The sequence below is a fragment of the Callospermophilus lateralis genome, chromosome 3 (genome assembly GCF_048772815.1).
Source record: "Callospermophilus lateralis isolate mCalLat2 chromosome 3, mCalLat2.hap1, whole genome shotgun sequence".
Lineage (NCBI taxonomy): Eukaryota > Metazoa > Chordata > Mammalia > Rodentia > Sciuridae > Callospermophilus > Callospermophilus lateralis.
In genome coordinates, this window is record NC_135307.1 from 157,026,878 (window position 1) to 157,053,533 (window position 26,656).

The 26,656-nt window shown below is 38.2% G+C and overlaps 1 protein-coding gene across 3 annotated transcripts; it reads right to left on the minus strand.

Annotated features, from left to right (window-relative positions):
• Positions 1-1,836: 1,836 nt before the first annotated feature.
• Positions 1,837-26,557, minus strand: Znf133 (zinc finger protein 133). Of its 3 annotated transcripts, none has more exons than XM_076848928.2 (5): positions 26,486-26,557; positions 25,206-25,387; positions 13,689-13,815; positions 11,815-11,910; positions 1,837-3,705 (listed from the first exon to the last, which is right to left on the minus strand). In XM_076848928.2, exons 3-5 carry the CDS (start codon positions 13,807-13,809, stop codon positions 1,967-1,969), a joined length of 1,956 nt encoding a protein of 651 aa, XP_076705043.1. In that variant the 5' UTR covers positions 13,810-13,815; positions 25,206-25,387; positions 26,486-26,557; the 3' UTR covers positions 1,837-1,966. The 3 variants fall into 3 exon arrangements, with proteins under 3 accessions (XP_076705043.1, XP_076705044.1, XP_076705041.1); XM_076848929.2 differs by having other exon boundaries at positions 25,206-25,384; positions 26,486-26,540; XM_076848926.2 differs by lacking the exons at positions 25,206-25,387; positions 26,486-26,557 and adding an exon at positions 18,635-18,697.
• Positions 26,558-26,656: the final 99 nt, after the last annotated feature.

Below are 26,656 nucleotides of genomic sequence, written 5' to 3' on the forward strand. Positions count from 1 at the left end.
TCCATGCAAGATAGACTATGTTTGCCTATCTCCCTGCCCATAGGAAGGTAGGGGCTTTTCTGTCCTTTTCAGACAAAGCTGGTGTCTCTATTGCAAATGTCTTGGGTTCTATGTTTCTTATTGAATTTCATTCTATTAGACAAAACCACATCCACAAAGATCTTCAAGAAAAGCCTCTCTCTGGTTTAGTTGAGTGTCAGGGTGCTCTGGGATAGTACCCTTAACGCTCACAGAAACCATTTTTGTAGAGTCTCAGAGCCATACAGTTAAATCTTTCTGAAATCTTAAAACCACACACACAAAAAGATGGTCTTACAGCTTCACCCTTGAGATGATCTTTACTTTAAAGACCATTTTGAGGGTTGGGGATGTGGCTCAGGCGGTGGCGCGCTCTCCTGGCATGCATGTGGCCCGGGTTCGATCCTCAGCACCACATACAAACAAAGATGTTGTGTCCGCCGATAACTGAAAAATAAATATTAAAAATTCTCTCTCACCTCTCTCTTTAAAAAAGAAAAAAAAAAGACCATTTTGAGCAAAACCACTTTGGTCTGTGACACAGTTGAGAAGGTGTGATTAACATTCTTTAAATGTAGTTAAATTTCTTTAGCCCAGCAATTGGAGAACTACCAAAGGTATTGTGGACAAGGGGCCTTAGGCCAATTAACTTGGTGGTTGGCACAGGCTCTAGGTCCTGGGATGGAATGCTGAGGAGCATGATTAAAAGTCCTATACTCTGGTATTACAGGATGATAACCCTTATTATTGGAAGCTGAGAAAGACACATGATTAAAGTATTGGAGTGCCAATGAGGTAGTACAACTGAGGTGCTTGGGCACTATCCATGTTCTTGGTGGTCTCATATAGGTGTATCTAAGACCCAAAGCTCTAAGACTACAGAACTAGCCCTGGGAATGGAGTGCTAAGGACAGTGTATTAGTAAGAAGGTCCTAAAGGACCAGGGACCAAACCTGAGGAAAGCAACAAAGGAACTTAGTAGATGATTCAGAAAAGGCAAAACATAGATGTTCAAGAGATAAGGCAAAAAGCAAGAAAGGGGCTGGGCATGGTGACACACACCTGTAATTCCAGCCACTCAGGAGGCTAAGGCAGGAGGTCCACAAATTTGAGGCCAGCCTTAGCAACTTAGCAAGACCCTAAAAAAAAAAAAAAAAAAAAAAAAAAAAAAACCTGGGAGGCCAGGTAACTCATGGTAAAGCATCCCTGGGTTCAATCCCTAATATAAATAATAAATAAAAGGAGCTGTCAAAAGCCAGGGGAAGAGGGTAGCTGCAGATAAAACTGGGAGATTCCCTCTTCTCACCTAAATTCCCTACGTACACTTCTTTTTATTTAAATTTATTTTTAGTTATACACAGACACAATATCTTTATTTTTTTAATGTGGTACTGAAGATCGAACCCAGTGCCTCACATGTGTAAGGCAAGCACTCTGACACTGATCCACAATCCCAGCCCCTATATACACTTCTTAAGATTCTCCTCACACAAAGTCACTGAGTGACTCAGTCCTTATGTCTGCTAAGGGGTTGAATTCTTACATAATTGTGGATTTAAGACTTCAAGGTATCTGTATCATCCTATATTTTTTAAAAAATATTTTTTAGTTGTAAATGGATTTTTTATTTTACTTCTTTATTTATATGCGGTATGAGGATCAAACCCGGGGCCTCATATATGCCAGGCAAATGCTCTACTATTGAGCCACACCTCCAGCCCTTCATTCCTTATTTCTTATAAGATGTGAGAATGAGGCACACAGCTAAAGTTCCAGATTTATAAAGAAGCAAAGTTTATTAGAACAAAAGGCCACAAAACATGGAGATTTACCGGGGAGAAAGTACACTAAATTAATGTCCTCTGGTCACTTATGGAATGCATTTTCCGACTCCATTACATGGAAGGGTAAAGATTTTGACCATTAGTCCTCTCCACCATCTTCACTTTCAAAGGGAATACAAGGGATCAGATTGCCCCAAGCAGGGCTCCGAGGTGGGCTGGAGTGTCGGTTTGTGGTGGATGCACTTCCTGTGTCTCTTGAGATGAGATTTCTGCCTAAAGCCTTGCCCGCAGGCCTTGCACATATAAGGTTTCTCCCCCTTGTGTGCCATCTGATGTGAGATGAGGTGTGACTTCAGGATAAAGCCTTGGCCGCACTCTCGGCACACAGAAGCCTTCTCTTCTGAGTGTACCTGCTTATGTGTGATTAAGGCCGACTTACTGCTGAAGCCTAGTCCACACTGCCTGCACATGTAAGGCTTCTCCCTCGAGTGCTTCCTCCTGTGCCTAATGAGCCCTGCCTGGTGACTGAAGCCTCGCCCGCACTCCCGGCACACATACGGCCTTTCCCCTGAGTGTGTCCTTTGGTGTGCAACAAGATTTGACTTCTGGCTGAAGCCTCGCCCACACTCCTCACATACCATGGGCTTTTCCCCTGAGTGTGTCCTCTGGTGTCTGATGAGATTTGATTGCTGGCTGAAACCTCGACCACAATCCTTGCACACGATTGGCTTCTCCCCTGAGTGAATGTTCTGGTGTCTGTTGAGGTGTGACTTCAGACTGAAGCCTCGCCCACACACCCCACACACATACGGCTTCTCCCCCGTGTGTGTCCTCCTGTGGGAGATGAGGGTTGAGTTCTGGCTAAAGCTGTGCCCACATACTCCACACACATAAGGCTTCTCCTTTGAGTGTGTCCTCTGGTGGTTGACAAGGGTGGTCCTCTGCCTGAAGCATCGCCCACACTCCTTACAGGCATAAGGCTTCTCCCCCGAGTGTGTCCGCTGGTGGGAGATGAGGTTTGACCTATCACTGAAGCCAAGGCCACAGTCACTGCACACGATAGTCTTCTCCTCTAAGTGTGTCCTCTGATGTCTCACGACAGCTGACTTTTGGCTAAAGCCTTTGCCACACTCCCGGCACACATAAGGCTTCTCCCCCGAGTGTGTCCTCTGGTGTATGATGAGGTTTGACTTCTGACTAAAGCCTCGCCCACACTCACTGCACATATATGGCTTCTCACCCGAGTGTGTCCTCTCATGAATGATGAGGGTTGACTTCCGGTTGAAACCGCGTCCACACTCCCTGCACACGATGGGTTTCTCTCCAGAGTGTGCCTTCTGGTGTCTGGCAAGGCTTTTCTTTAGACTGAAGCCTTTCTCACACACGCCACACACATAAGGCTTCTCCCCTGAGTGTATCCTCTGGTGACTAAGGAGGTTTGTCATCTTGCTGAAGCCCAGTCCGCACTCTCCACAGTTGATGGTTCCAAATCCGAGGACTTCTATCCTCTTCAGCAATTTGTCTGTTTCCTCAGGGTTCCCTGTCTGAGCTGGGCTGGCCTCCATTTCTACCCCTCTGATGCCATTCTGAGAGCTGACTGGCTGCCTTTGGGGTGGCTTGGAAAAAGCTCCCAAAGACCTTTTTTTTATCCTACCAAACAAAGGCTTGGTCCCCTCTCTCTCTTGGCCTTCTGCTTGATCACTCCAGGAGCTTCCATCAGAGGCTTGCTGCTGCTGCGTCTGGTCCTCCAGGCATGGATCCCCAGGCTCGACATGACTTTCTGCACACAAGCACGTGAAGATCCAGGGGGGATGATTACACAGCACCTGCTGCACAGGGAATTTCTGACTGGAGAAATCCAGAGGGCACAACGGACCAGGCTGGAGTTCTGGCTTTGCTTCTGCTGCAGAGAAAAAAACTGAGTCAGAATGGGGTCCTCAGAAGGACAGCCCAAACAATCTGCCTCATCTGATGGTGAGTCTTGATCCCATTCTTTAAAATGCTTAAACTGAAGTGCTACCCGACCAAGACTTCTTTAATACGACCTACTTTCCAGACCATACACCACACATCTTCTACTATAATCCAAAACCCACTACAGAAGGGAAGCTATAAAAGCATCACAGGCAGTTCGGGTATGTAAATAGAGCCAACAAGCCACAGTCTCCATATAATTACCTTTGAGCTCATAATCACACACTGATAGGAACCCTGTCTGTAAGTTTTTTTGTTTTTTGTTGTTTTTGACTGACAGCTATAACTGTAAGACCCAGGTCAAATGTCTTTCCCAATTTCCCTGGGATGACAAATGGACAAAAAGAACAGTCATTCAGACTGGCCAGAGGACCCTAGACTAGAAAGTAACATACATGAGTGGTTAAAGAGACAGTGTATGAAACACTCTGAGGCTCACCATCCAGGCAAATATGTATGAGAAGAGTACTTTGTATCAAAATTTCTACAAGGCAGTAGGCCTCAGCATTGGACAACACAATCCTAGTCAGACAACACAAACTAACTTAAAAGATGCTCCCTCCTGGTGCCCCTGACCAATCCCTAAGAACTGTTAATTTCCATAATTAATGTAAAATTCTCCCAGTAACCAGTGTAAAAGAAAATTTTTCAGGCTGGGGACATAGTTCATGGAAGAACACTCATCACCTAGTATAGCAAGAGGCCTTGGGTTCAACTCCCAGCACAAAGAAAAAAAAGAAAGAAAAAAATTCCTACATAGTACTTCTTGTGTAGGAAATGTTAACATTAAACATGTTGTTTCATTGCTATTGGTCCTAGTCAGCTAAAACAATCAATAACCAAGCAATCTGAGAGGTATAGATCTTAAGTCTACCTAAATATTCTTTTGTGAGCAATAATAAAACTTATTAGAAATGTGTACCCATCTAGATTCCAGAATGATTCTCTTATACAGAATGTTATTTTGACTCTGATTATTATAATTAGCATAATAATTAATTAATTATAATTAGTATAATTACCCTTTCCTAACACTTAAAAGTTTTGTCTCTTTCCACTCAGAAAAGCATGAAATGAATACCTTCCTATTGTGTTTCAGTGCCTGGCAAGTAAATAGCTCACCTTCTTTCCTTTCAGTAGCTCCAATGACCTTTACTTCACACTTGGATGACAGGATGAGAAACCACTGATCTAGCCTGATGCCCATCTCTCCCCAGTCCCACTGCTGCATGCACAGTAGCTAGAATTGGTTGTCCAGTGGTCCCTCAAGACTGTTCTCAGCAGTGACTGAACCTGACTGCTTTCATTGAGCTCTCACTGTTTATTTTACTTAATCTAGCTTGTCTGAAGTTCCACAGCTCATAACTGGTTTCATTATTTCTATTTCTGGCCAGTAACTCCTCAAGAGTAGGGTAACTCTGTTTGATTTGTTGGCTTTTTCCTCTTGAATATGACAGAAGGAAAGCCTGTTGCTGATATCTCCTTGGTCAATATTCATACACATTAGATCACAGGGACATGGTAAGCAGATCTTTCGGCAGTAGAAGGTACTCCTGTGTCTATTCTGGATAAGTTGGGTGACTGTGATTTTGATACAGGAAATACCCCTACTCATCCTTATGGGGACCAAAGTCTCTGATATGTATACTAACTTCTGTGGCTACACATAAAATGGCAGGCTTTTTATTATTATTATTTATTTTTTTGGGGGGGGGGAATTGAACTCAGGGGTACTTGACCACTGAGCCACATCCCTAGCCCTATTTTTTTTTTTTTAAAGAGAGAGTGAGAGAGACAGAGAGGGAGAGAGAGAGAGAATTTTAATATTTATTTATTTTTTTAGTTCTCGGCGGACACAACATCTTTGTTTGTATGTGGTGCTGAGGATCGAACCCGGGCCGCACGCATGCCAGGCGAGCACGCTACCGCTTGAGCCACATCCCCAGCACCCCCCTAGCCCTATTTTGTATTTTATTTACAGACAGGGTCTCACTGAGTTGCTTAGTGCTTCACAATTACTGAGGCTGGCTTTGAATTCACGATTCTCCTGTCTCAGCCTTCCAAGCCGCTGGGATTATAGGTGTGTGCCATTATGCCCAGCAAATGGCAGGCTTTTATTTCCACAAAACACAAGTTGGAATTATAGTGGGCTCTTAAGAAAAATTTTAACTTTTAACATGGCTTTAACATCTATATGGAATAACAGAAGGAGCACGAAAAATGAAACTTCAATTCTCCATTGGTCAACCTTTTCAGTTGGTTGTAAAATTGGCCATTATGTGTACACTTTAGGAATATTTAGTCTGAGAAAGACTGAACATAAATACTTTCAAATCAACTAATCCATTTATAAAATATTGTAAATCTAGAGGTGTTCCTGTACTGATAGGTTTATAGAGACTAGTGAGTACTGATACAATTGTAAATTTTTAAAACTCAGGAATATCCATATTAAAATAAAAAAGGAGGGCTGGGAATGTAGCTCAGTGTTAGAGGACATGCTTAGAATGCACAAGGTCCTGGGTTCAATCCACATTGCCAAAATAAATAAATGAACTCCTAATGATTTTGATGGTCTGGTTTCTGAAGGAAATTTTCTTGATGCAGCTGGACAGCTAGCTCTAAAGAAAAAAGTTGCTGGGCTCATTGGCACACACCTGTAATCCCAGCTGAGGCTGAGGCAAGACCCCAAGTTTGAGGCTGGCCTTGGCAATTTAGTAAGAATGCTGTCTCAAAATAAAAATAAATAAAATGTCTGCACATGTAGCTCAGTGGTAGAATGTCACTGGGTTTAATCCCCAGTACCTCAAAACAAAAAAATGAAAAAGAAAAATGTTTAATTTTAGTTAAGTTAGGAATCATGATTATCAGGATACACTGAAAAAATGAGAGACACTCAGGGCTTAAAAAGAACTTTAATAGCTGGCATATAACTATAAAAGGGGAATAATATTTCAAAAGTTCAGTAAAGTCTTGAAATTAGACAGGTGAAATGCCTATTTCCTGACTTCATTACAGTGTAAATACAGCATTAATATAACATTTTAGTGATTAAAAAAACTTGCTTCAATTTCTTAAAATTAGTTTAATTAAATTTCCAAGACTCTACTAATTGGAGAAATCATAAGCTAAAATTACACTCAGAAATGTTTAATGTTAGGAGAATGTAGACATACGGGTCCAAACAATGTAATTTGCAAGCAGTGCCAGAATTATTGGAAATTTATGGTTCCTCTACTCAATAAAAAATAAAATTTTTTCCAGGCAATTTTAACATCAACACTGATCGTGTTCCTTTTCAATTTTTAAAATCTTGTTAGATAATGAAAATTAATATTTTTGTTTAAAAACTAATAAAAATGAATATATTTATTATGGACATTTTTTAAAATGTGAATACATTGTAAAATGGATAACTCAAACTAATTAATATGTATTACCTCCTGTAACTATCATTTTGTGATAAGGACATCTCATATCTATTCAATACATTGTTAGTAACTATGATCACCATGTATACAATATATCCCTTGAATTTATTCCTATCTGAAATGTTTTAGCCTTTGACCAACATCTCCCAACTATTTCTCACTCACCCCCAACCCCTAATAACCACCATTCTACTCTGCTTCTGTAAATCTGACATTATTAGATCCACATATAAGTGTGATAGTATGGCATCTGTCTTTCTGTGTGTGGCCTAGTTACTTAACATAATATCCTCCAGTTCATCCAAGTTTTTGCAAATAAACCTGTTATGCTTATTTAACATTCTGATCAATGAAGTGGAGATGACTCTGCTTTCTGTGTACCTACCCACCTTGTTTTAAGAACTCTGATATTGCCTTTCCTCAAACCAAGTACTAAATATGTAATAATAAAACTGTTACAATGTATTTTACACCTAAAATAAGACAGTCTTTTCATCCATACACCTATATTTTGGGTTTCTAAGATAACTGCCTGGGCAATCACAAAGATTTGTTTCTTGGATTTGTACACCATTCTTATGACTTTAATCAGCTCAACACTATTGTAAGAGTTGCTATTTTTCTTTAAAAGATCTTTTAAAAAGATATCCGAAAGATAAGTTAAACTTTAAGCTAATTATAGGCAAAGTGCTAATTATTAATATAATTAATTATATGCTTTCAGGTTGAGAAAAAAAACGTATAAATGTACAAAGGTCAGGGTATATGGCATTCACTCATTCTAGAATGCACACTCAGAATAGATAAAGCCCCTACCTTCTCTTGCTTTCTGTCCCACATTCCTTCCATGTCCTTGGCTTTTTAGACCTACTACTTCTTCCCTCAAGCAGATTGACAATTTTTTTCAAGCATTAGAGTTGAGTCAATGTCCTTGTTTCAATGCGACTTCCACATCCTTGCCTACCATGCATCTTTTAGGACCATCCATACGCCTCTAGATTTCACACCTTTCCCTGCAGACTTGGTAACCTTCTCACATCTTCACATTCTAACTCCCAAAGTGACTGTATTTGGAGACTAGGCCTTGAAAGAAGTAATTAATGTTAAATGGGTTATAAAGGTGGATCCTAAACCAAAGGATTGGTGTGCTTATAGAAAAACAAAGAGACAACAAGAGTATATGAGCATAGAGAAGACACAGCAAGAAAATGGCCATCTGTAAGGCCTCCAAGTAACCAAACCAACTGACACTTTGATCTTACATTTCCAGCCTCCCAAACTATGAGAAAATTAATTTCTGGGCTAAACATAAATACCCTGATTTCCTCCTTTCCTCTCCATGTAGTAAAACACCTATTCATCTGCCTCACAGCCCCTAAGTGTCATGAAACTTACCCAGTTGTTGTAAGTATGAAAGGATTAAAGTCCCTATTAAAAGACAACACCACTTGGTTTGACATAAAATGCAATACTAGTGACATGCAGATGCTTACAAGCAAAACACCCAGATCACATTATTGTCATATAAAAATAAAAGGCTGAATAAAGAAATACCATACCAAAAATATACATAAGAAAGTAAGGTGCTAAGACAATAAGAAATAAAAAGGAAGTTATGAAATAAAGAAAACATTAATTTTACATACTTCATTAAAAAATGAGAGAAAATTGTCATGAGCCTTTACACATCTAATAAATATAAAGAAGTGAAATAAAGAGCAAAAACTGAGAAATAAGTGGAGAATTTGATATTAATTGCAATAACCATGATGAGCTTTATGACACCCACAAGCAGTTGAAAATCATAAACAAAACTTGAAAAATAGCAATAGTTTCTATTAAATATGTTATATTTCCTTGATTTTAAGACAGAATTAATTGTAAGGCTCTATATTAAATTTAATAAAACTGAGAGGAAAAAATTTCTTGCCCAAAAAAATATACCTTAAAAAAAAAATACACCTTTTGTTCCTTCCTCATTTTCTCCCCTTGTTATGTGTACTTATTTTATGAATGGGAAGCACAATATTATCAAAGGAATTTAAAAAAAAATAAAACACTTATACACACAATAAAGTTACCTATACCTTTATAATTTGAAATAATGCAAATAAGAAAAAAATTCTCAGCAACTTCTTGTCATACCCTCTAGGATTCTATCTCCAAACAGGCAACTACTAGTATGGTAAATAACAATAGATTTCTATGCTCACAAAAACATACACTTTTTCACAAACTTCATTTTTACTAACAAAAGACTGAAATGAATAAAATACCATTATGCAAATTTTTCATTTAATAATATATTCATTCAGTATCAACCATTTTTCAAAAGAGATAAAGAAAAACTTGCTTATAATTAATGAATAGAAAATGAAAAATCTCATCACAAAAATAGAAAATTATAAAACTAAATGAAAATTACAGAACTGAAAAACGTCTTAAAAATATTACTGATGAGAGTCAGTAGAGATGGCAGATGAGAGAGTAAACTTGGAGAGAGAGCAACAGAAATTATCCAATCTGCAGAAAGAACAAGAGTAAAAAAAAGTTCTAAAAATTTGTAATTTTTGATCCAAAAGGGAAGATAAGAATATGGCAGAGAAAAACATGTGAAGAAATAATATCCTAAAGGTAATCACATCATAGTCAAACTGTTGAATGTCAGAAATATAAAGAGAAATATGAAGAACACATTGAAAGTAGTCACAGGACACAAAGAAATTATATTCAGGGTAAATAATGATACAAATGACAGCAGACTTTTATCCTCATTATAATGGTGGGCATTATACTATTTGTATCTTTTGTACTTTTTTATTTATTTATTTTTTAGATGTTGGTGGACCTTAATTTTATTCATTTCTTTATATGTAGTGCTGAGAATTGAACCCAGTGCCTCACACATGCTAGGCGAGTGTTCTACCACTAAGCCACAAAGCCAGCCCTCAAATAGTATCTTTTAAGTGCTAAAAAATAACTAAATAACTGTTATGGTTTGGATGTGAGGTGTCTCCTAAAAGCTCATGTGTGAGATAATGCAAGAGAGTTTAGAGGAAAAATGATTGGGTTATGAGAGTCTTAACCCAATCAGTGAATTGATCCCCCAATGGCATTAATTGAGTGGAAACTGAAGGCAGGTACGATGTGGGTGGAGGAGATGGGTCATTGGAGGTGTGCCTTTGGAGGATATGTTTTGTATCTGGTGAATGGAGTCTCTTTCTTTCTCTCTGCTTTCTGATCATCAATATGAGCCACTTTCCTCAGCCACACTTTTCTGTCATGATATTCTGCCTCACCTCGAGCCCCAAGGAATGGAGCCAGTCTTCTATACATCAGACCTCTAAAACTGTGAGCCCCTAAATAAACTTTTCCTCCCCTAAAATTGTTGTCAGGTCTTTTAGTCACAGCAGTGAAAAAGCTGACTAAAACAATAACCAATCTAGAATTCTATATCCAGTAAAAACATCCTTCAATAGTGAAGATGAAATAAAGACACTTTTGGCAAAATCAAATATGAGAAAATATAATGCCACCTACATCATAAGAAATGCTAATGGACTGTTTAAGGCTGAAGAACAATATTAGGGGAAACTCAAATCTTAAAAAAAAAATAAAAATAAAAACAGAAGAGAACAGAAAATGTTAAGTTATACTGAATAAGTATAAAAGATGTTTTTCTCTTAGTTAAAAAATAAGTATATAAGTGCTTAAAATAAATATTTTAACATTATAATAGGGAGTATGTATTATGAATGGTAAGTTGGGAGGAGGGGTAACTATATCTGTGAATTGCATTGCTCTTAAATTTTATATGAAGTGTTAATTCAGATTAAGTAGAATATAAAAAGTTAAGATTATATATTACACTCCCTTAGAGCAGGAATCAGCCAGCTTTTTCTTAAAGAAAGTAAATAATAGGGCTGGGAATATGGCTCAATAGTAGAACACTTGCCTAGCATGCATGAGGCCCTGGGTTCAATCCCCAGTGTACCCCCCAAAATAAGAAACTAAGTAATAGTTTAGTTGGGCGTGTAGGCACATGCCTGTACCAGCACCTCAGAAGGCTAAGGCAGAATGGCAAATTCAAAGCCAGTCACAGTGACTTAACAAGACCCCATCTCAAAATAAAAAGGGCTAGTGATGTAGCTCAGTGTTAAAGTGCTTCTGGGTTAAATCCCAAATATGAAAATTAAAAAATATATATATTTTTAAACCATTCTTAGCTTTTTTTTTTTTTTTTTTTTTTTTTAAGAATTCCATTTCAATTTCTCAACTGGCTTTTTAGCTTTCCTTTCTTCTATTGGGCTTTGCCTTCTTTCCCTAGGTCTGTTTTTGCTACATTCTGGAGTTAGCCTGGGTCGAGAAGACAAACTCAGTGAAAGGACAAAAGGGTCCCAGGGAAAGAGTGAGAAAAGAGACACCAGAAAAGTCCCAATTAGAATGAAAATGGAGGTCTGAAGGGAGGCTGTATCTGGCAATCTGAAAGGCAGTCCAAGAAGTCAAGAGAACAAATTCCCTTCCCAACACTTTATCAATGCCTCCTCTCTCCCAACCCTGCCCTCTGACAGTTCTGTGTCCCATTTGCCCAGTGTTCTCCCACTTACCTGGACAGGTAGACAATAGACATTTTCTTTCTTCTCTCCATGTTTCTTTCCCTTGCTCAAGCTGGGTGATGAGTTTTGGTTTAGAAAATGGAATTCCTGCTCTCAGGAAAAGAAAAAACATGGCTGTTGGATGGAGTCAAGGGTCCACTCAAGAATTGAGTCAAATAGCAGTCATCAAGAATACAAACAATAATAAATGCTGGAAAGGATGCAGAGAAAAAGAAACACTTTTACACTATTTGTAGGACTGTAAATTAATAAACCACGATGGAAATTAGTATGAAGGTCCCTCAAAACACTAGGCATGGAATCACCATGACCCAGCTATACTACTCCTCAGTATTTATTCTAAAGAATTAAAGCATACTAAAATGATATATGCATGCTATATGGATGAATTGGATAAAGAAAATGTGGTATATGTGTGATGGATGACAAAAAGAGGGAGGCCTGGATGTAAAATAAATTATAAGAACACTAGCAATGGCTGTGTGGTGCATACCTATAATCCTAGGATCATGAGTTCAAAGCCAGCCTCAGCAACTTAAAGAGGCCCTAAGCAACTCACTCCCTGTCTCTAAATAAAATATTAAAATGGGCTGGGGATCTGGCTCAGTGGTAAAGGGACCTTGGGTTCAATCTGTGGTACAAAGAACAACACACACACACACACACACACACACACACACTCTCTAACAATAAACTAGTTCCTAGGAAAGGAAGAATTACCCTCCCCTTTTAGTCAGCTCTTCAGGAAACCTGAACCTAATTAACACCGTAGACCCCTACCTTTTAGATTATAAATAACCACCTCTAGGAATCTAAGTGTACCTCTGGAGATGTAAGAAAGGAAGACTCTGCTTCTGTAAACAAGATCCCCTGCTAGAAATCCAGCCCACTCTGTCTTCTATTGTATAGACTAGAAATTATTTTATGGCAACAGATAACCTATAAATGTTGTGAGAAATTGGAGATGGGGGCTCAGAATTTGGAGTCTGATCTCCTCTGGGCCCACTGGTGTAAAACAAAGTTTGAGTTCTCCCACCTTCCAAGTGCCATTGCAGCTTCTTGACTGGTCTGATTCCCACAACATATATACATAATGGAGTTTTATTCAGCCATAAAGAAAACTAAAATTATGTCATTTGCCTGAAAATAGAGACCATTATTTTAAGCGAAATAAGTCAAGTTCAGAAGGTCAGGGATCAAATGTTTTCTCTCATATGTGGAAGCTAGAAAGGAAAAAGGAAAAAAAAAAAAAAAGTGGGGCGGGGTGGGGGGATTTCATGAAAATCAAAGGGAGATCAGTAGAATCAGTAAAACGGACCAGGGGGGTAGGAGAAAAGAAGTTCTGGGGAGTGATCTTGGCCAAATTATATTGTTATATTGCTTGTATAATAAAAAATTCTACCATTATATACAACTATGCACCAACATAAAATGTGGGGGGGAAAAAAAAGAATTCATAGTCAAACTGGGTGAGGACCTTCAAAGTGTAGTACAAAAACCTGAAAATGGTGGGGAAGATTAACTCAGATGAGAGCACACTGATTCTATTCAATGCCAGATGGATAAATGCCTATTAAAAAAAATTTAGTTAACTTAAAAAAGAGAGCCCAGCCTAGAGGAAAAGGTCTAGAAATGCAGAGTATTACAACACACACACACACACACACACACACACACACACACACACACACTATTCATTTCCAATTCTACAAAATGAGACCTTTTCCTGAGGAAACAGGGAATAAAAGGCCTTTGCTTTCTAAGTCCTACCTCAGAGGCCAAGTCAGAAAGCAAGATGTCTACTTCAAGCTTAGCCCAAACTTCCCAGCAGTAAACATGTAAGTTCTAAGAGATACCACACTTACCCAGAGAGACCAAGTTGCTATAGTTCTCCAGCATCACCTCCTTGTACAGAGTCCTCTGAGCAGGGCTCAGCAGGCTCCACTCCTCCTGGGAGAAATCCACAGCCACATCCCTGAATGCCATGTGTGCCTGTAACACAAAATAGAGCCTGCTCTCCTGCTTGCTCATGGCTCAGGGAGACAGCTAGGGAAAAGGCTACTCTGGGGAGGCAATGAAATATACAGATCCTGCTTTTGACTGTTGCCATGTGTTCCAAGACATTTAAATCCCATGTCTATTCAGCCAGCAGCATTTGTGAGCCTACATACTCAAGGTCCTCAGTGGACTATCTGGGGTATACATGTGAAAATAAGAGTCCCTAAGTTTGGGAAACTTTAGATCTAGTCAAAAGAACAAATGACATATTAAATAACAATAAAGCACAACAGACTTTTCTTTTTTTTAGAGAGAGAGAGAGAGAGAGAGAGAGAGAGAGAGAGAGAATTTTTTAAATATTCATTTTAGCTTTTGGCGGACACAACATCTTTGTTGGTATGTGGTGCTGAGGATCGAACCCGGGCCGCACGCACGGGCCACATCCCCAGGCCCACAACAGACTTTTTGAGTTTTAAGAATTTAAAAGAGGGGCTGGGGATGTGGCTCAAGCAGTAAAGCGCTCCCCCTGGCGCGCTGGGTTCGATCCTCAGTTCCACATAAAATAAAAATAAAAGATGTTGTGTCCACTGAAAACTGAAAAATAAAATTAAAAAAAAAAAAAAAAGAATTTAAAAGATCAGGGCCTAGCTCAGTGGTAGAGTGCTCACCTAACATGAGCAAAGCCCTGGGTTTGATCTCCAGTACCACAAAAGAAAAGGAAAAAAAAAAAAGAATTTAGAAGATCAAATAGGTATCATAATAGCATTAAAATAGCTGAGTGATTAAAGTTCATACAGTTCCACATTGGCAAAGACTAATCTAAAATTCAGTTTTTTCCCCAAATCCCACAGATCTCAGCTTTTCTAGCCTGAAGCACAAGTGGGGAATGAAGTATTTGAACCATAGTGTTTGGGTTTGAGGCCCACCTCTGCCACTAATGTCTCAGATTTCTCAACTGTGAAACAAAAATAACAATACATTAAACTTCTCAGGCTGAGGATGTAGCTCAGTGACAGAGTACTTACCTAGCATGCGTGAGGTCCTGGATTCAATCCCCCCCACCACCAAAAAAAAAAAAAAAGAAAAGAAAAGAAAAAAAAGTTTCCTCCTCACACTAGATACTAACAGTGGAACTTCTTGACCATTCAACTAAAAAACTAATCTCCCCATCCTGTTCTAATCCCCCTGCTTAGTTTTATTCTTTTTATCTCCTTAGCACTATTTCAAAATGGAAGACACATTGGGATGAAGTTTCCTAATACTGGGCCTGGAACTGGTCTTTAAATGGATTCACAATATTGCATGACCATCATTGCTATCCATCTAGAGAACATTTTCAGCGCTTCCATAACTCAAACTCTTTAATCAATGAACAATAACTTCCCATTCTCTCCTCCCCTCAGATCCTGGTAGTGACCATTTTATTTTCTGTCTCTACATATTTGGTTATTCTCTGGACCTAAGATAAGGGGATCACACAAAGTTATGTCTTTTGGTGGAAGGTAGCCCAAAGCCTTCTGCTTTCTGAGATTTCTAAAAAAATTTCTGATAATCTCATCGAGGATCTCTTGTATGTAAGGCAGCTTTTTTTCCGCTGTTTTCAAAATTCTTTTGATGATTTTGGCTTTTGATGTTTTGATTATAACATGTCTTGATATAGGTCTCTTTGAATTTATCCAGGTACTGGGGATTGAACCCTGGGGCATTTTACCATTGAGCCATATCCTCAGCCATTTTAAATTTTTTATTTTGAGACAGGATCTCACTAAATTGCTTAGGGCCTCACTAAGTTGCTGAGGCTGGTCTCAAACTTGGTCCTCCTGCCTTAGCTTCCCAAGTTGCTGGGACTACAGGCCTGTATCACAATACCCAACAATGTTATATTTTCTTGTGTTTGGCGTATTTTACGTAGCATTCATCTTCAAGATTCATTTACATAGAAGCATGCACTCAGAATTTCATTCCTTCTTCACTGCATATACATACTATATTTTATTTATTTTATCAATGGGCATAGTTTCCAGCTACTGTGAATAATTCAGTCATACACACTGGTATATAAATATTTGTCTGAGTTATTACTCTCAATTGTTTTGTGTATACATCCAGAAGTAGAATTACTGAATCAAATGGTAAGTTTACAGTGAACATCTAAACCATGGCAGCCAGTACGCATATGCAAGGATACCATCACTAATCATTACAGAAATGCAAATGAAGACCACAAGGACATACCACTTTACACCTATAATAATGGCTAGTACCAAGAAAATAAAGTACAGAGAAATAAAAATTAGCAGATGTACCATTTTCCACAGCAGGTATACCATTTTATATTTTCACTAGCAATGTAGGAGGACTATATTTTATTCCATTGGTCTCTAAATCTATATTTATGCTAATATCCTCTCTGCATACAGAGGTTTTTAATTGTTTTTTTTTAAACCTTTATTTTATTTATTTATTTTTATGTGGTGCTGAGAATCGAACCTAGTGCCTCTCACGTGCTAGGCGAGCCCTCTACCACTAAGCCACAACCCCAGCCCAGGTTTTTAATTCTCAAAGAACCAATTTCAAGTGTCATTAATTTTCTCTATTATTTTTCTTTCCTTTTCTTAGATGTTACTTTACAAATTTTTATTTTTTATCTGTTCTAGTTAGTTATACATGACAGAATGCATTTTGACACATCATACATAAATGGAGGTCCTTCTCATTGTTCTGATTGTTTTTCTCTATTATTTTTCTGTTCTTTATATTAATTGACTCTGTTCCAATGTTTATTATTTTTCTTTGTACTAGTTTTAGATTTAATTTGCTCTTCCTTTTCTAATCCTCTATGTTTTAAAAAAGATTGCTGCCTGAAAATTTTACTTTTTAAGGCTAAACAAAACTTCACTATAATACACACATGTACATATATACATTTTTTCTATTCTTCTTTGAGCACTTTAAAAATATCAGCCCAATGCCTTCTGCTTTTTGAGATTTCTAAAAAATTTTTCTGATAATCTAATCAAGGATCTCTTGTATGTAAGGCAGCTTTTTTTCTGCTGTTTTCAAAATTCTCTTGATGTTTTTGGTTTTTGATGTTTTGATTATAACATGTCTTGATGTAGGTCTCTTTGAATTTATCCTACTTATACTTTGTTGAATTTCTTGAATGTTCATATTCATGTTGTTCATCAAATTTGGAAAGTTTCTTGTCATTATTTCTTCAAATAATTTCTCTCCTTTTTTTCTTTCTCCTTTCCTTTTGGTAATCTCACAATGTATATGTCAGTCCACTTCCACTTGATCATTTTCCACTTGCTCCATAGACTTTGTTGACTCTTCTTCTGAGTTCCTGACTTAATTTTTTTTTTTTTTTTTTTGGTACCAGGAATTGAACCCAGGGGCACTTAACCATTGAGTCATAGCCTCAGTCATTTTTATTTTTTATTTTTTATTTTGAGATAGGGTCTGCTAGGTTACTTACAGTCTTGCTAAGTTGCTGAGGCTGGCTTTGAATTCATGATCCTCCTGTCTCAGTCTCCCGAGTTCCTAGGATTACAGGTGGGTGCCACTATGTGGACATGATTTAATTTTAATTGTCCTATCTTCAGGTTTGCTTTCTTTTGTCTGCTCAAATCTGCTTCAAAATCCCTCTAATGAATTTTTCATTTCATTTATTACACTTTTCAGCTCCAAAATTTCTTTTTGGCTTAAAGTTTTACTTTATATTTCATTATTTACATTTATATCTTGTTCTTACATTATTTTCTTAACTTTGTCCACATCCTTTAGGTCTTTATGAATTTTTTCAAGCTATTTTAAAGTCATCTTCTGGTAAGTCTATATTTTCTATTGACCTATTTTTTTCCCCCTTGAATGGGCTATATCTTTTTAAACATCTTGTGGTTTTTCTTGAAAATGGAACATTTGAATCTTAAAATATGGCAACTATGAAAGACAGATTCTCCCCCTTATTCAAAGTTTGCTAGGTTTTTGTTGTTTTTAAATTGATATAGGATATCTCCATCCTAGGATTAGCATGAGGTATAATGTTATACCTTCCCATAGGTGTACATAGTGACTTTCTAAATTACCCTATAGATGCAGTTGCTTTTTGTCTTAGTCCTGAAATGCCTGACATTTAAAAAAGGAAAAGTAAAGGGTGAGGACAGGTGGTGACTCCTTAAATCTCCAGGAAGTCACTTTAGTTGGTGAGGGTTGGAACAACAGCAGACCATCTCTGTGATCAGGAAAGGCAATCAGAACACAGATCCTTGATACCTGGAATATAAAATCCTTATATTCCACCCTGATGCAAGCTGCTCTGGTTAACATGTGCATGGCTGCTGCCACAGGATCAAGAGGATGAGGACAGACGGTACTACTACACTAGAGCTGATATTAACTGTGATATACTATTCATGCCTTTCCCTGGAAGCTGAAAATTTCAGCTACACTCTTCCAAAACAGGTACATCTGAAAGATTCCACCAGCACAATTGTGATGTAGATGGGGAGACAGATTACGAGTTCTTCCTATTCTGTTATTGTGATGTCACTCTAAACCAATAGAAGTTGTGAAGCTGAATAAAGGAATGTGTATACTGTACTCTGTCTTATATTACAGATTGTGTGTTGCTCAGTGCTAATACTAGGTTAATCACCAAGTCATGGATTGAGCAGAGAGGAATGCTGAATAAGGATTTCAGTTAAGATGATTCATAGCCTGAAGTGGAGATGAGTATCAATAAGGCAGTCAGGACAGGAGAAGCGAATGTATCCATCCTTTGATAGCCAGTATGGAGACAGGAAACACTCACCATTCCCCTGGCTCTCCGGGACCCTGTGGCCACTTTTCCTGGACTCCCTAAAGAAGGATGATATTCAGAAGGTAGATCTGGGTAAGGAAAACAGAAATGAGAGGGTGTCAGGTAGAAACACTCTTTCCATGAGTGTGGCAGAGCCTGCTCTTTAACCCTATAAGTGGTAGAGCAGTGGCCAAAGGGAAGTGTGAAAAAGCAAGGAAAAGGTAGTCCTTGGATACAGCAAGTTAAAGGAAAAAACAAGCAAGGACGAAAATGTGAAGTCTTGCAAAACAAAATATTAAATAAAAAAAAAAAATCAAAGGACACACAAGCTTTCCTTCCCTTGTAACCAAGCAGAAAGTACTACTTTGTTATACTAATAAGAATTTTCCTGAACTAGAAAAATATCTCAAAAACACTACACTGCCAATCTGTTTTCAGAAATGCATACATGAAATCATCATCTATAAAGAGAAAGAAAATGCGAATCCAAACAATTCAGTTAAAGAAAATTTCACACATACAAAAAAATTATACTGAGACAGAAAAATCCATAATAAAACCACGACTTCAAGCTGAATAAAATAGTCTCAAACATTTCAGGATATAAAACAGCATTTTGAATCAAAAATCCAAAAATCAAGAAACTAAAATGCAGGCAAAAAGTGAAATCAAAATAAGATAAGACTGAACTTTAAAATAAACCCTACTTGTAGGATTACTACATGCAAACTGAAGTCTAAATTTCAAGATGTCCAAGGAAGAACAGATTTAAATAAAAACATGATGGGCACTTAAGAATAACCAGAAAAGAAGAATTAAAAAATGAAATAAAGAAGTAAAAAGGATCAGAGAGAAACAAGGTAGAATGAAAAACAAAGGAATAACAGTAATACATTCCTAAAAACAAAATAAACAAAAAACAATGGAACAAAACAATATTTAAAAGTATAATTAAAGAAACATTTCAAGAATAGATAACCTGATACAATGGAAAAGCTGACTTGTAACTCTAAGACACAGACTAGAAAAACTATCAGATTTTAAACAATAACAACAAAACCCCAAAAAGATTCTAAGCAAAAAATACCAACTACCATCACATTTTTCAAACTCATAATTCAACTATTGTACATTATAGGTGGAAATGTACACCTGCCTACAGGTTACAATGGGTACAGCCACAAAACAGTATGATCGTTCTTCAAAAAATTTAAAATAGAATTATTAAGTAACCTCCATGCCACTTCTAGTTATACACTAAAAATGAAAAGAGTAACTTGAATGAATTATTTGTATATTCATGTTTATAGCAGCATTATTCACACTGCCAAAAGACAGAAACAACCCAAGTAACAGTAAACAGATGAATAAACAAAAAATGGTATCTGCAGACAATGGAATTCATCATTCAGCCTGAAAAGAAAGGAAATTCTGAAACATGCTACATGGATGAACCATTAAGATATGCTAGGTGAAATAAACCCAAAATGTAAATATTCAAAGTAAGAAATGATAAGGGAAATAAATATTGAGCCACTAAAAAACTTTAGTTTTTAATGGTGCTGGGGATCAAACCAGAGGCTAACACTTGCTGAGCAAGTGTTCCACCATTGAGGTATATCCTTAGTCCACAAAAAAAAAAGAATTTTAAAGTCATATTAGATCATTTTACAGAGCTCTATACAAATAAGTCTGTATACACCGATGTAGTGAACAACTTATCAAAATTGACCCTAGATAGTCAAACTAAACCTTCAAACCAGATGGTCTCTATGCTCTAAAAACTGTCCCAGATAATTGAAAAATAAGAAAAATTTTCTCATTATTTCTATAAAGTAAGGAAAACACTGGGGCTGAAACTTGACAATAGTTCAAAAAAAGAAAATTATGGACTAATTATCACTTACAAATATTGAAAAAAAAAATCTAAGTAAAATATTAGGGCTGGGTGCAGTGGCATACACCTGTAATCCCAGGAGGCTGAGGCAGGAGGATCATGCATTCAAAGCCAGCCTCAGCAAAAAATTAAACTTTGCCACTTTTTCCAATAATGTTTACCAACTCAGTGAAACCCCTTCTCTAAATAAAATACAAAATCTGGCTGGGGATGTTGCTCAGTGGTCGAGTGGCTCTGCCTTCAATCCCCAGTACCACCCCCACAAAAAAAATATTAGAAAGGAGACTCCAAATCACAATAAGAAAATATTTCACCATGACAAAGTGAAATTTACCCAGATTGGTTCAATATTAGGAAATTTATTATTATAATACACCATATTTGCAGACCTATGGAGAAGTCATGATTATCTCCTTCTTGCCCAGATAGTCGAACAAAACTCAATACCCTAGGGAATAGGAAAGGGTAAGGGAAGGGAGGGTGGACATGATCAAAGCTTGATATAGGTATGTATGGAATGCCACAGTGAAGTCCATTAATTTGTACAATTAATGTGTTAATAATTATATTAAAAAACTAAATAACTACTAGTCACTTAAAAAAATCCCTCAAGAATATAAGATTGATGAACTTTTAAAACTCTTTATTTAGAACTAATTTTAGACTTACAGAGAAAATGAAAAAATATCAATTTCCATACACTCTTTACCCAGCTTTCTCTAATGTTAACATCTTAGAAAACCATAATACAATGATCAAAATGAGGCAATTAACATTGACACAATACTATTGACTTAATTAAACTTTGCCACTTTTTCCAATAATGTTCTTTTTCTGGTCTAGAATCCAACAGAGTTTCTCACATTTCATTTAGTTTCCATGTATTTAATTTCCTCTCATCAGCAACAGATCTGTGATGTTTTTGAAGAATACCCTCCATTTTGGTTTGTCTGGTGTTTTTTCATGATTAGAATGAGATTATTTCCCTTTAGGTTACAATACCTCAGAGGCTATGATGCTGTGTCCTTTTCACTGAATCACATCAATGAGTTCATACTGGTATGTTTCACAACTGATGATGTTGAACTTGATCTTGGCCACTTGGTTAGGGTTGTATCTACTGGTTTCTCCACTATAAAGTCTCTAAATTTCCATTTATAATGAATAAAGATACTTTGAGATTATGCAAATATCCCATTTCTCTTCAAACTTCCACCCACTGATTTTGGCATACTTCTATGAAACCTGTCTGTAACAGTTATTACTATATTTACCAAATGACAATGTTTTATTTTCCTCTTTCATTCTAAACTCATTAATTACAATTCCGTAAGCAAGAATCTCCCCCAATTATTTTTATTCAATTATTTATTTATATCAGTATGGGTTCATATTTTATCCTAGGGTTTACAATATTGTTATTATTTTGCTGTTCAAATTATTCCAGCTTTAAACACTGGGTGGATCCCTTCAGGTTGGCCTCATATCTGCCCTAGCCAGTAAATGTGACACAGGTGACAGTATGCCACTTGCAGGTTTCAGTCCTAGGGATTAAACCCAGGAACTCTTTGCCCCTAAGCTATATCCCCAGTCCTTTTTATTTCTTACTTTGAAACAAAGTCCTGCTAAGTTGCTAAGGTTGGCCTCAAACTTATAATCCTCCTTCCTTAGGCTCTATAAGTAGATGGTATTACAGATGTGTGCCACCATACCTGGCTTTACAGGTTTAAGTCATAAGAATGCTAGAAAGCTTTCACTCATGGGAGCCCTAAGAAGTTCAACTACCCTGTAGAAACATGCAGAGAGGCGGAGACTCAAGGACTACATGGAGGATAAGGCCCAGTACCCAGCTGATCCCAGCCTTCCAGCCAACCCACTAAGACACCAAATGTGTGAGGAAATAAATATTGAGTCCCCAAATGACTGCAGTCTAAGTGAGATCTGTAACTCAGAGCACAGGAACCACTTAGCTAATGCAGGTAACGCAAAGAATTGGGTGAGTTTAACATGGTTGCTCTTCTAAACCACCAGGTTTTAGGTTAGTTGTGCAGTAATCAGTAGTCAATAATCAGAACCCTTTCAAACATATAGTACCTTCTCTCTTCAGAGTTCTTAATGACAAAAGCACACTCCCCATCATCCATGTGCTTACCTGCCACATCAAACCAGTTACCAAGGTTGACTGATTCTTCCTCTGCCAACTCTCCCCTCACTCTTACCAGCTGAGACACTAGGACAATGGCAAAAGCCTCCTGACACTGTCTCTAAAGACCACTGCCCAATGTCCTACTCTGTTTCATCTATTACTCCCCAAATGAGCTCTATATACACAAGGTTGAGTCATTCTTTTGTTCAGTTATTATTTATTGAGCCTCTAAGATGTGATAGGCACTGTAGCAAATACTGGGCCTATGGAAGTGAACACAGACAAAAATTCCTTCCTCAATGAAATTAAAGTCTAAAGGGAAAAGATGGGCACATGAAATAAATCAATAAAACACAGTTTATCAGTAAGTGATGAGTGACTTGAAGAGAAGTAGAGCATAGAAGAAAAGCAGTAACAGATATAGGACCAAACGAATTAAAACAATTAAAAAAAATTTGTAAAACGTGGGGCCACTTTCAAATTTTGGAATTTTAAATAGGGTGATTAGGGAAGGAGTTTCTGAAATGACTGAGTAAATATCTGAAGAATGTAAGAGAGTAAACATATTAAACAAGTAAAAAGACCCTGATGAAAGAGCCAGGCTGGCAAGCGAAGGAACAGATAGATGGTTCACTATATTTGATGTGGTATGACTGAGATGGAGTGGTGGAGATGAAGTACAAAGTCCAAACTTGTAGGATACTTGTTTTTAACTTTGGTTGGAATAAAAAGCTACTGCAGAGTTTTGAGCAAATGCATGTCATGATTTGATTTATATTTGAAAGTTCCTTGTGGCTGCTGTACTAAAATCTTTGGGGGGTTGGTAGGGGGTAGTCAAGAGACCACTTGAAGGCAACGATCCAAGTGCACCCTTACAATGACTATGGTGGAAGCAGCAGGGGCTGGAGATTGTTAGAGCTCAGACTTGCTTATTATAGAGTTTGTAAGAGCAAGAAATACATTGAGGATGACTGCAAGGTTTTGAGCCTGAGCAATCTGCCAGATCTCAGACAATCTGTCAAGTTACCATGCAATCTACAAGGAGTTTCCAGGTCTCTGCTTCTTTTTAAAGAATTATCTGTACCTCACTAGGGTACAGCATGTTTGGGGTGGTGATTGGAATTTATTATTGGATACATTAAATTTGGGTTGTCCATGAGACATCCAAGTGCAATGTGAGGTAGACAATAGAAGACTAAGATGTGGTGTTGAAGGTAGAGATGTAGGCTGAACCTCAGAGAGATGACATCGAAAGCCTTGAGATTTGACAGTACCAGCAATAAGAGAACACAGTTGGAGAAGACAAGAACTGAACACAATAGAGGCTTAAAAGTAGAGAAGGAATCAGCAAAAGGGACAAAGGAAGAGTACTCTCTGGAAACCAAGAGCAACTGTGTGAAAGGATATTTTAGAGGAAGTAAGCAACTATGTAAAGTGTTGCTCAGAACTGACCATGGTATTTAGTCACAGGGAGAATAATGAAAACATTAACAAAGTTATTTTTGATAAGTAGGACCGAAAAAGCTTTATTGTAATGTTTGAGAGATGACAGAAGGATAGAAATGGAGACAGCAAAATAGAGATAATTTTTTTCAAGGAGTTCAACTTTAATGGAAGCAAATGCACAGGGCAAGAAAGTGGAGAATAGACAGAAGAATAAGGTGGTGTAGTATGGTGACATAGAAAAGGAAAAGGAATCAAGGAGTATGCATGGGTGGAACCAAAGGATGCAATTGCCATCAAATCAAAAGTAAGTTTGGAAAGAACAGGAAAACTGAGAGGCTCAGATTGTGTCATGAAGTAGAAATTATTGTAAGCGTAGAGACAGGAGAGTCAGGGTAAACCATCAAGAATTCCAGATGTTTCTCTCTCTCCTGCTTCTTACCAGGGATGTTTTAACTGGGGGAAAAAGACAACTGGGGAAAATTAAATATGGACTGGGTATTAAATATTAATAATCATTAATTTTATAAGGGTAACAATGAAATTATACATCTTAAAATTATAAACATCAAAATAAAATTATACATATGTATATACATCCTTATGTGTTAGAAATGTCTTCTCAAGTTATTTGCAGGTGAAATGATAAAACTGGAATTTGCTGTAAACTACTCTAGCATGGAAAAGAATAAGTAAGGGCACTGGAAGACACAAGAACTAAACGCTGACAATTCCTTTTTTTTTTTTTTTTTTTTGGTGGTGGTGGTGCTGAGGATTGAACGAACCCAGGGCCTTGTGCATGCAAGGCAAACACTCTACCAACTGAGCTATATCCCCAGCCCCAGAAACGCTGACAATTTCACAGCATCAGAGAAGCCGTGGAAATGAGAAGCCTGAAAAATGCTGAGAGGAGAAACGTAAGGAGTTATGAATGAGGACACTAGATTGGACTATCTGTGAAAACTGTCACCCTTACAACAGGCCTGTTTTCCTATAGGAACCAGCTGGGTCTCTGATCCTAGATGACAATAGATGTCAAAGTTGAACAAAAGAAACCTACTCACACACTGAGATGCAAAAGGTTAAGTGGCACTGACCTGAAGCTGAGCAGTCAGGAGCCCAGGAGTCCTTCCTTTCCCCACCAGGCAGTCTTCTCTAGGCAGTCAGGGGTCACATGAGGCAGAACAAGAATAAAAAGCATTCAGGAAATTTGGTGGAAATCCTTAAGCTGCAACAGGGTAGCACCACCTCTTCCTTAAAAGTATCAAGAATGAACCTGCTACAGAAGGAAAGAAGAATTATGAGCAGCTTCCCAAGAACTGAGCTGAGATGTTAGTCTAACAACCTACCCTGACAAAATGTTGACACCAAGCATGAACTGTTCCTTTCTACTACTATTAATGAAAGGTAAAACTTACAGAGCACTTAGTGTATACCAGAGTCTATTCCAGGTATTATATGAGTTTTATCTCATTCTATCCTCACAACATCCCAATGAAGTAGATGGTATTAACATTTTACAGATGAAAAAAAACTGAAGCCCAGTGAGATCAGTCTCTTGCCCAAGGTAACAAAAAAATAAAGTGACAGCCTGTAGAAATCAGACTGTGGAGACCAGGTTGTAAGAACTCTCAGTGTGTTCAACTTTGAGATGAATTACCTTTGGTCATGTAGAAGTTAAGTGCTAAATCTGGATGACAAGTCTGTGGAGTTCTGTTTCTGGCTATTCAAAATTTCTCCATAATAAATCTTTAAAATGCTGTGATTTTTATTGTCAGTGAAAAACTTGCCAAATGGGCCCCAGCTCAACCTCCTCCTCCAAGGCGAATTGGAAGCCTATGATCACGCCACTGTGGCCACTCCACAATCGGTCAAACCTGGACGTGTTTGGCAAAGCCGAGGGGTGGTTGGATCCGAAGGCCACCAGCCCCCAAACGACCCAAAGCCTGAGAACGCTGGGCCCTAGAGACAATTCCTACCCACCACTTAGGAAGTATCAGACCCTGAAAAGCCTACTTACTCAATCCCACCGAAACGATTATGGCATCAGCAATCTCTTCTTCCAATACCGGAATCCCATCCAAGGCCACCACCCACAAGAATCCCAGGACAGAAGGTCGGAGCCCTGCACCCAGCTACTACCCGGTTCGCGATTGAGGTTCACCTCACTCATTCGGAGATGCGCACCCACACCCCCAAAATAAGACATCCGGGAGAGGATGGCCTGAGCCACGCCAGCGCGTCCCCATCTCTCCCCGCTTCCCTGCGCCATCCGCACGGTCCCCAGGCTCATCCCATAGACTAGCCTTTCAGGACCTTCTTTTCCGGGCAGAAAAGAGCACCGCCACTGCAAGAGTCCCTCGGAAATCTCACTCACCAGCGCCACCAAAGAACAAGGGGTCTCTCCAGCCACCGGCTGGGGCTCTTCTTCATCAGGGCGTCGGGACTACACCATCCAGAATCCTCGGCGTGGCGGGGGCGGGGGGGGGGGAAAACACACCTCCCAGGATGCTCAGCGCAACCAGAAGCGCGCTGACGGCCGGCAACT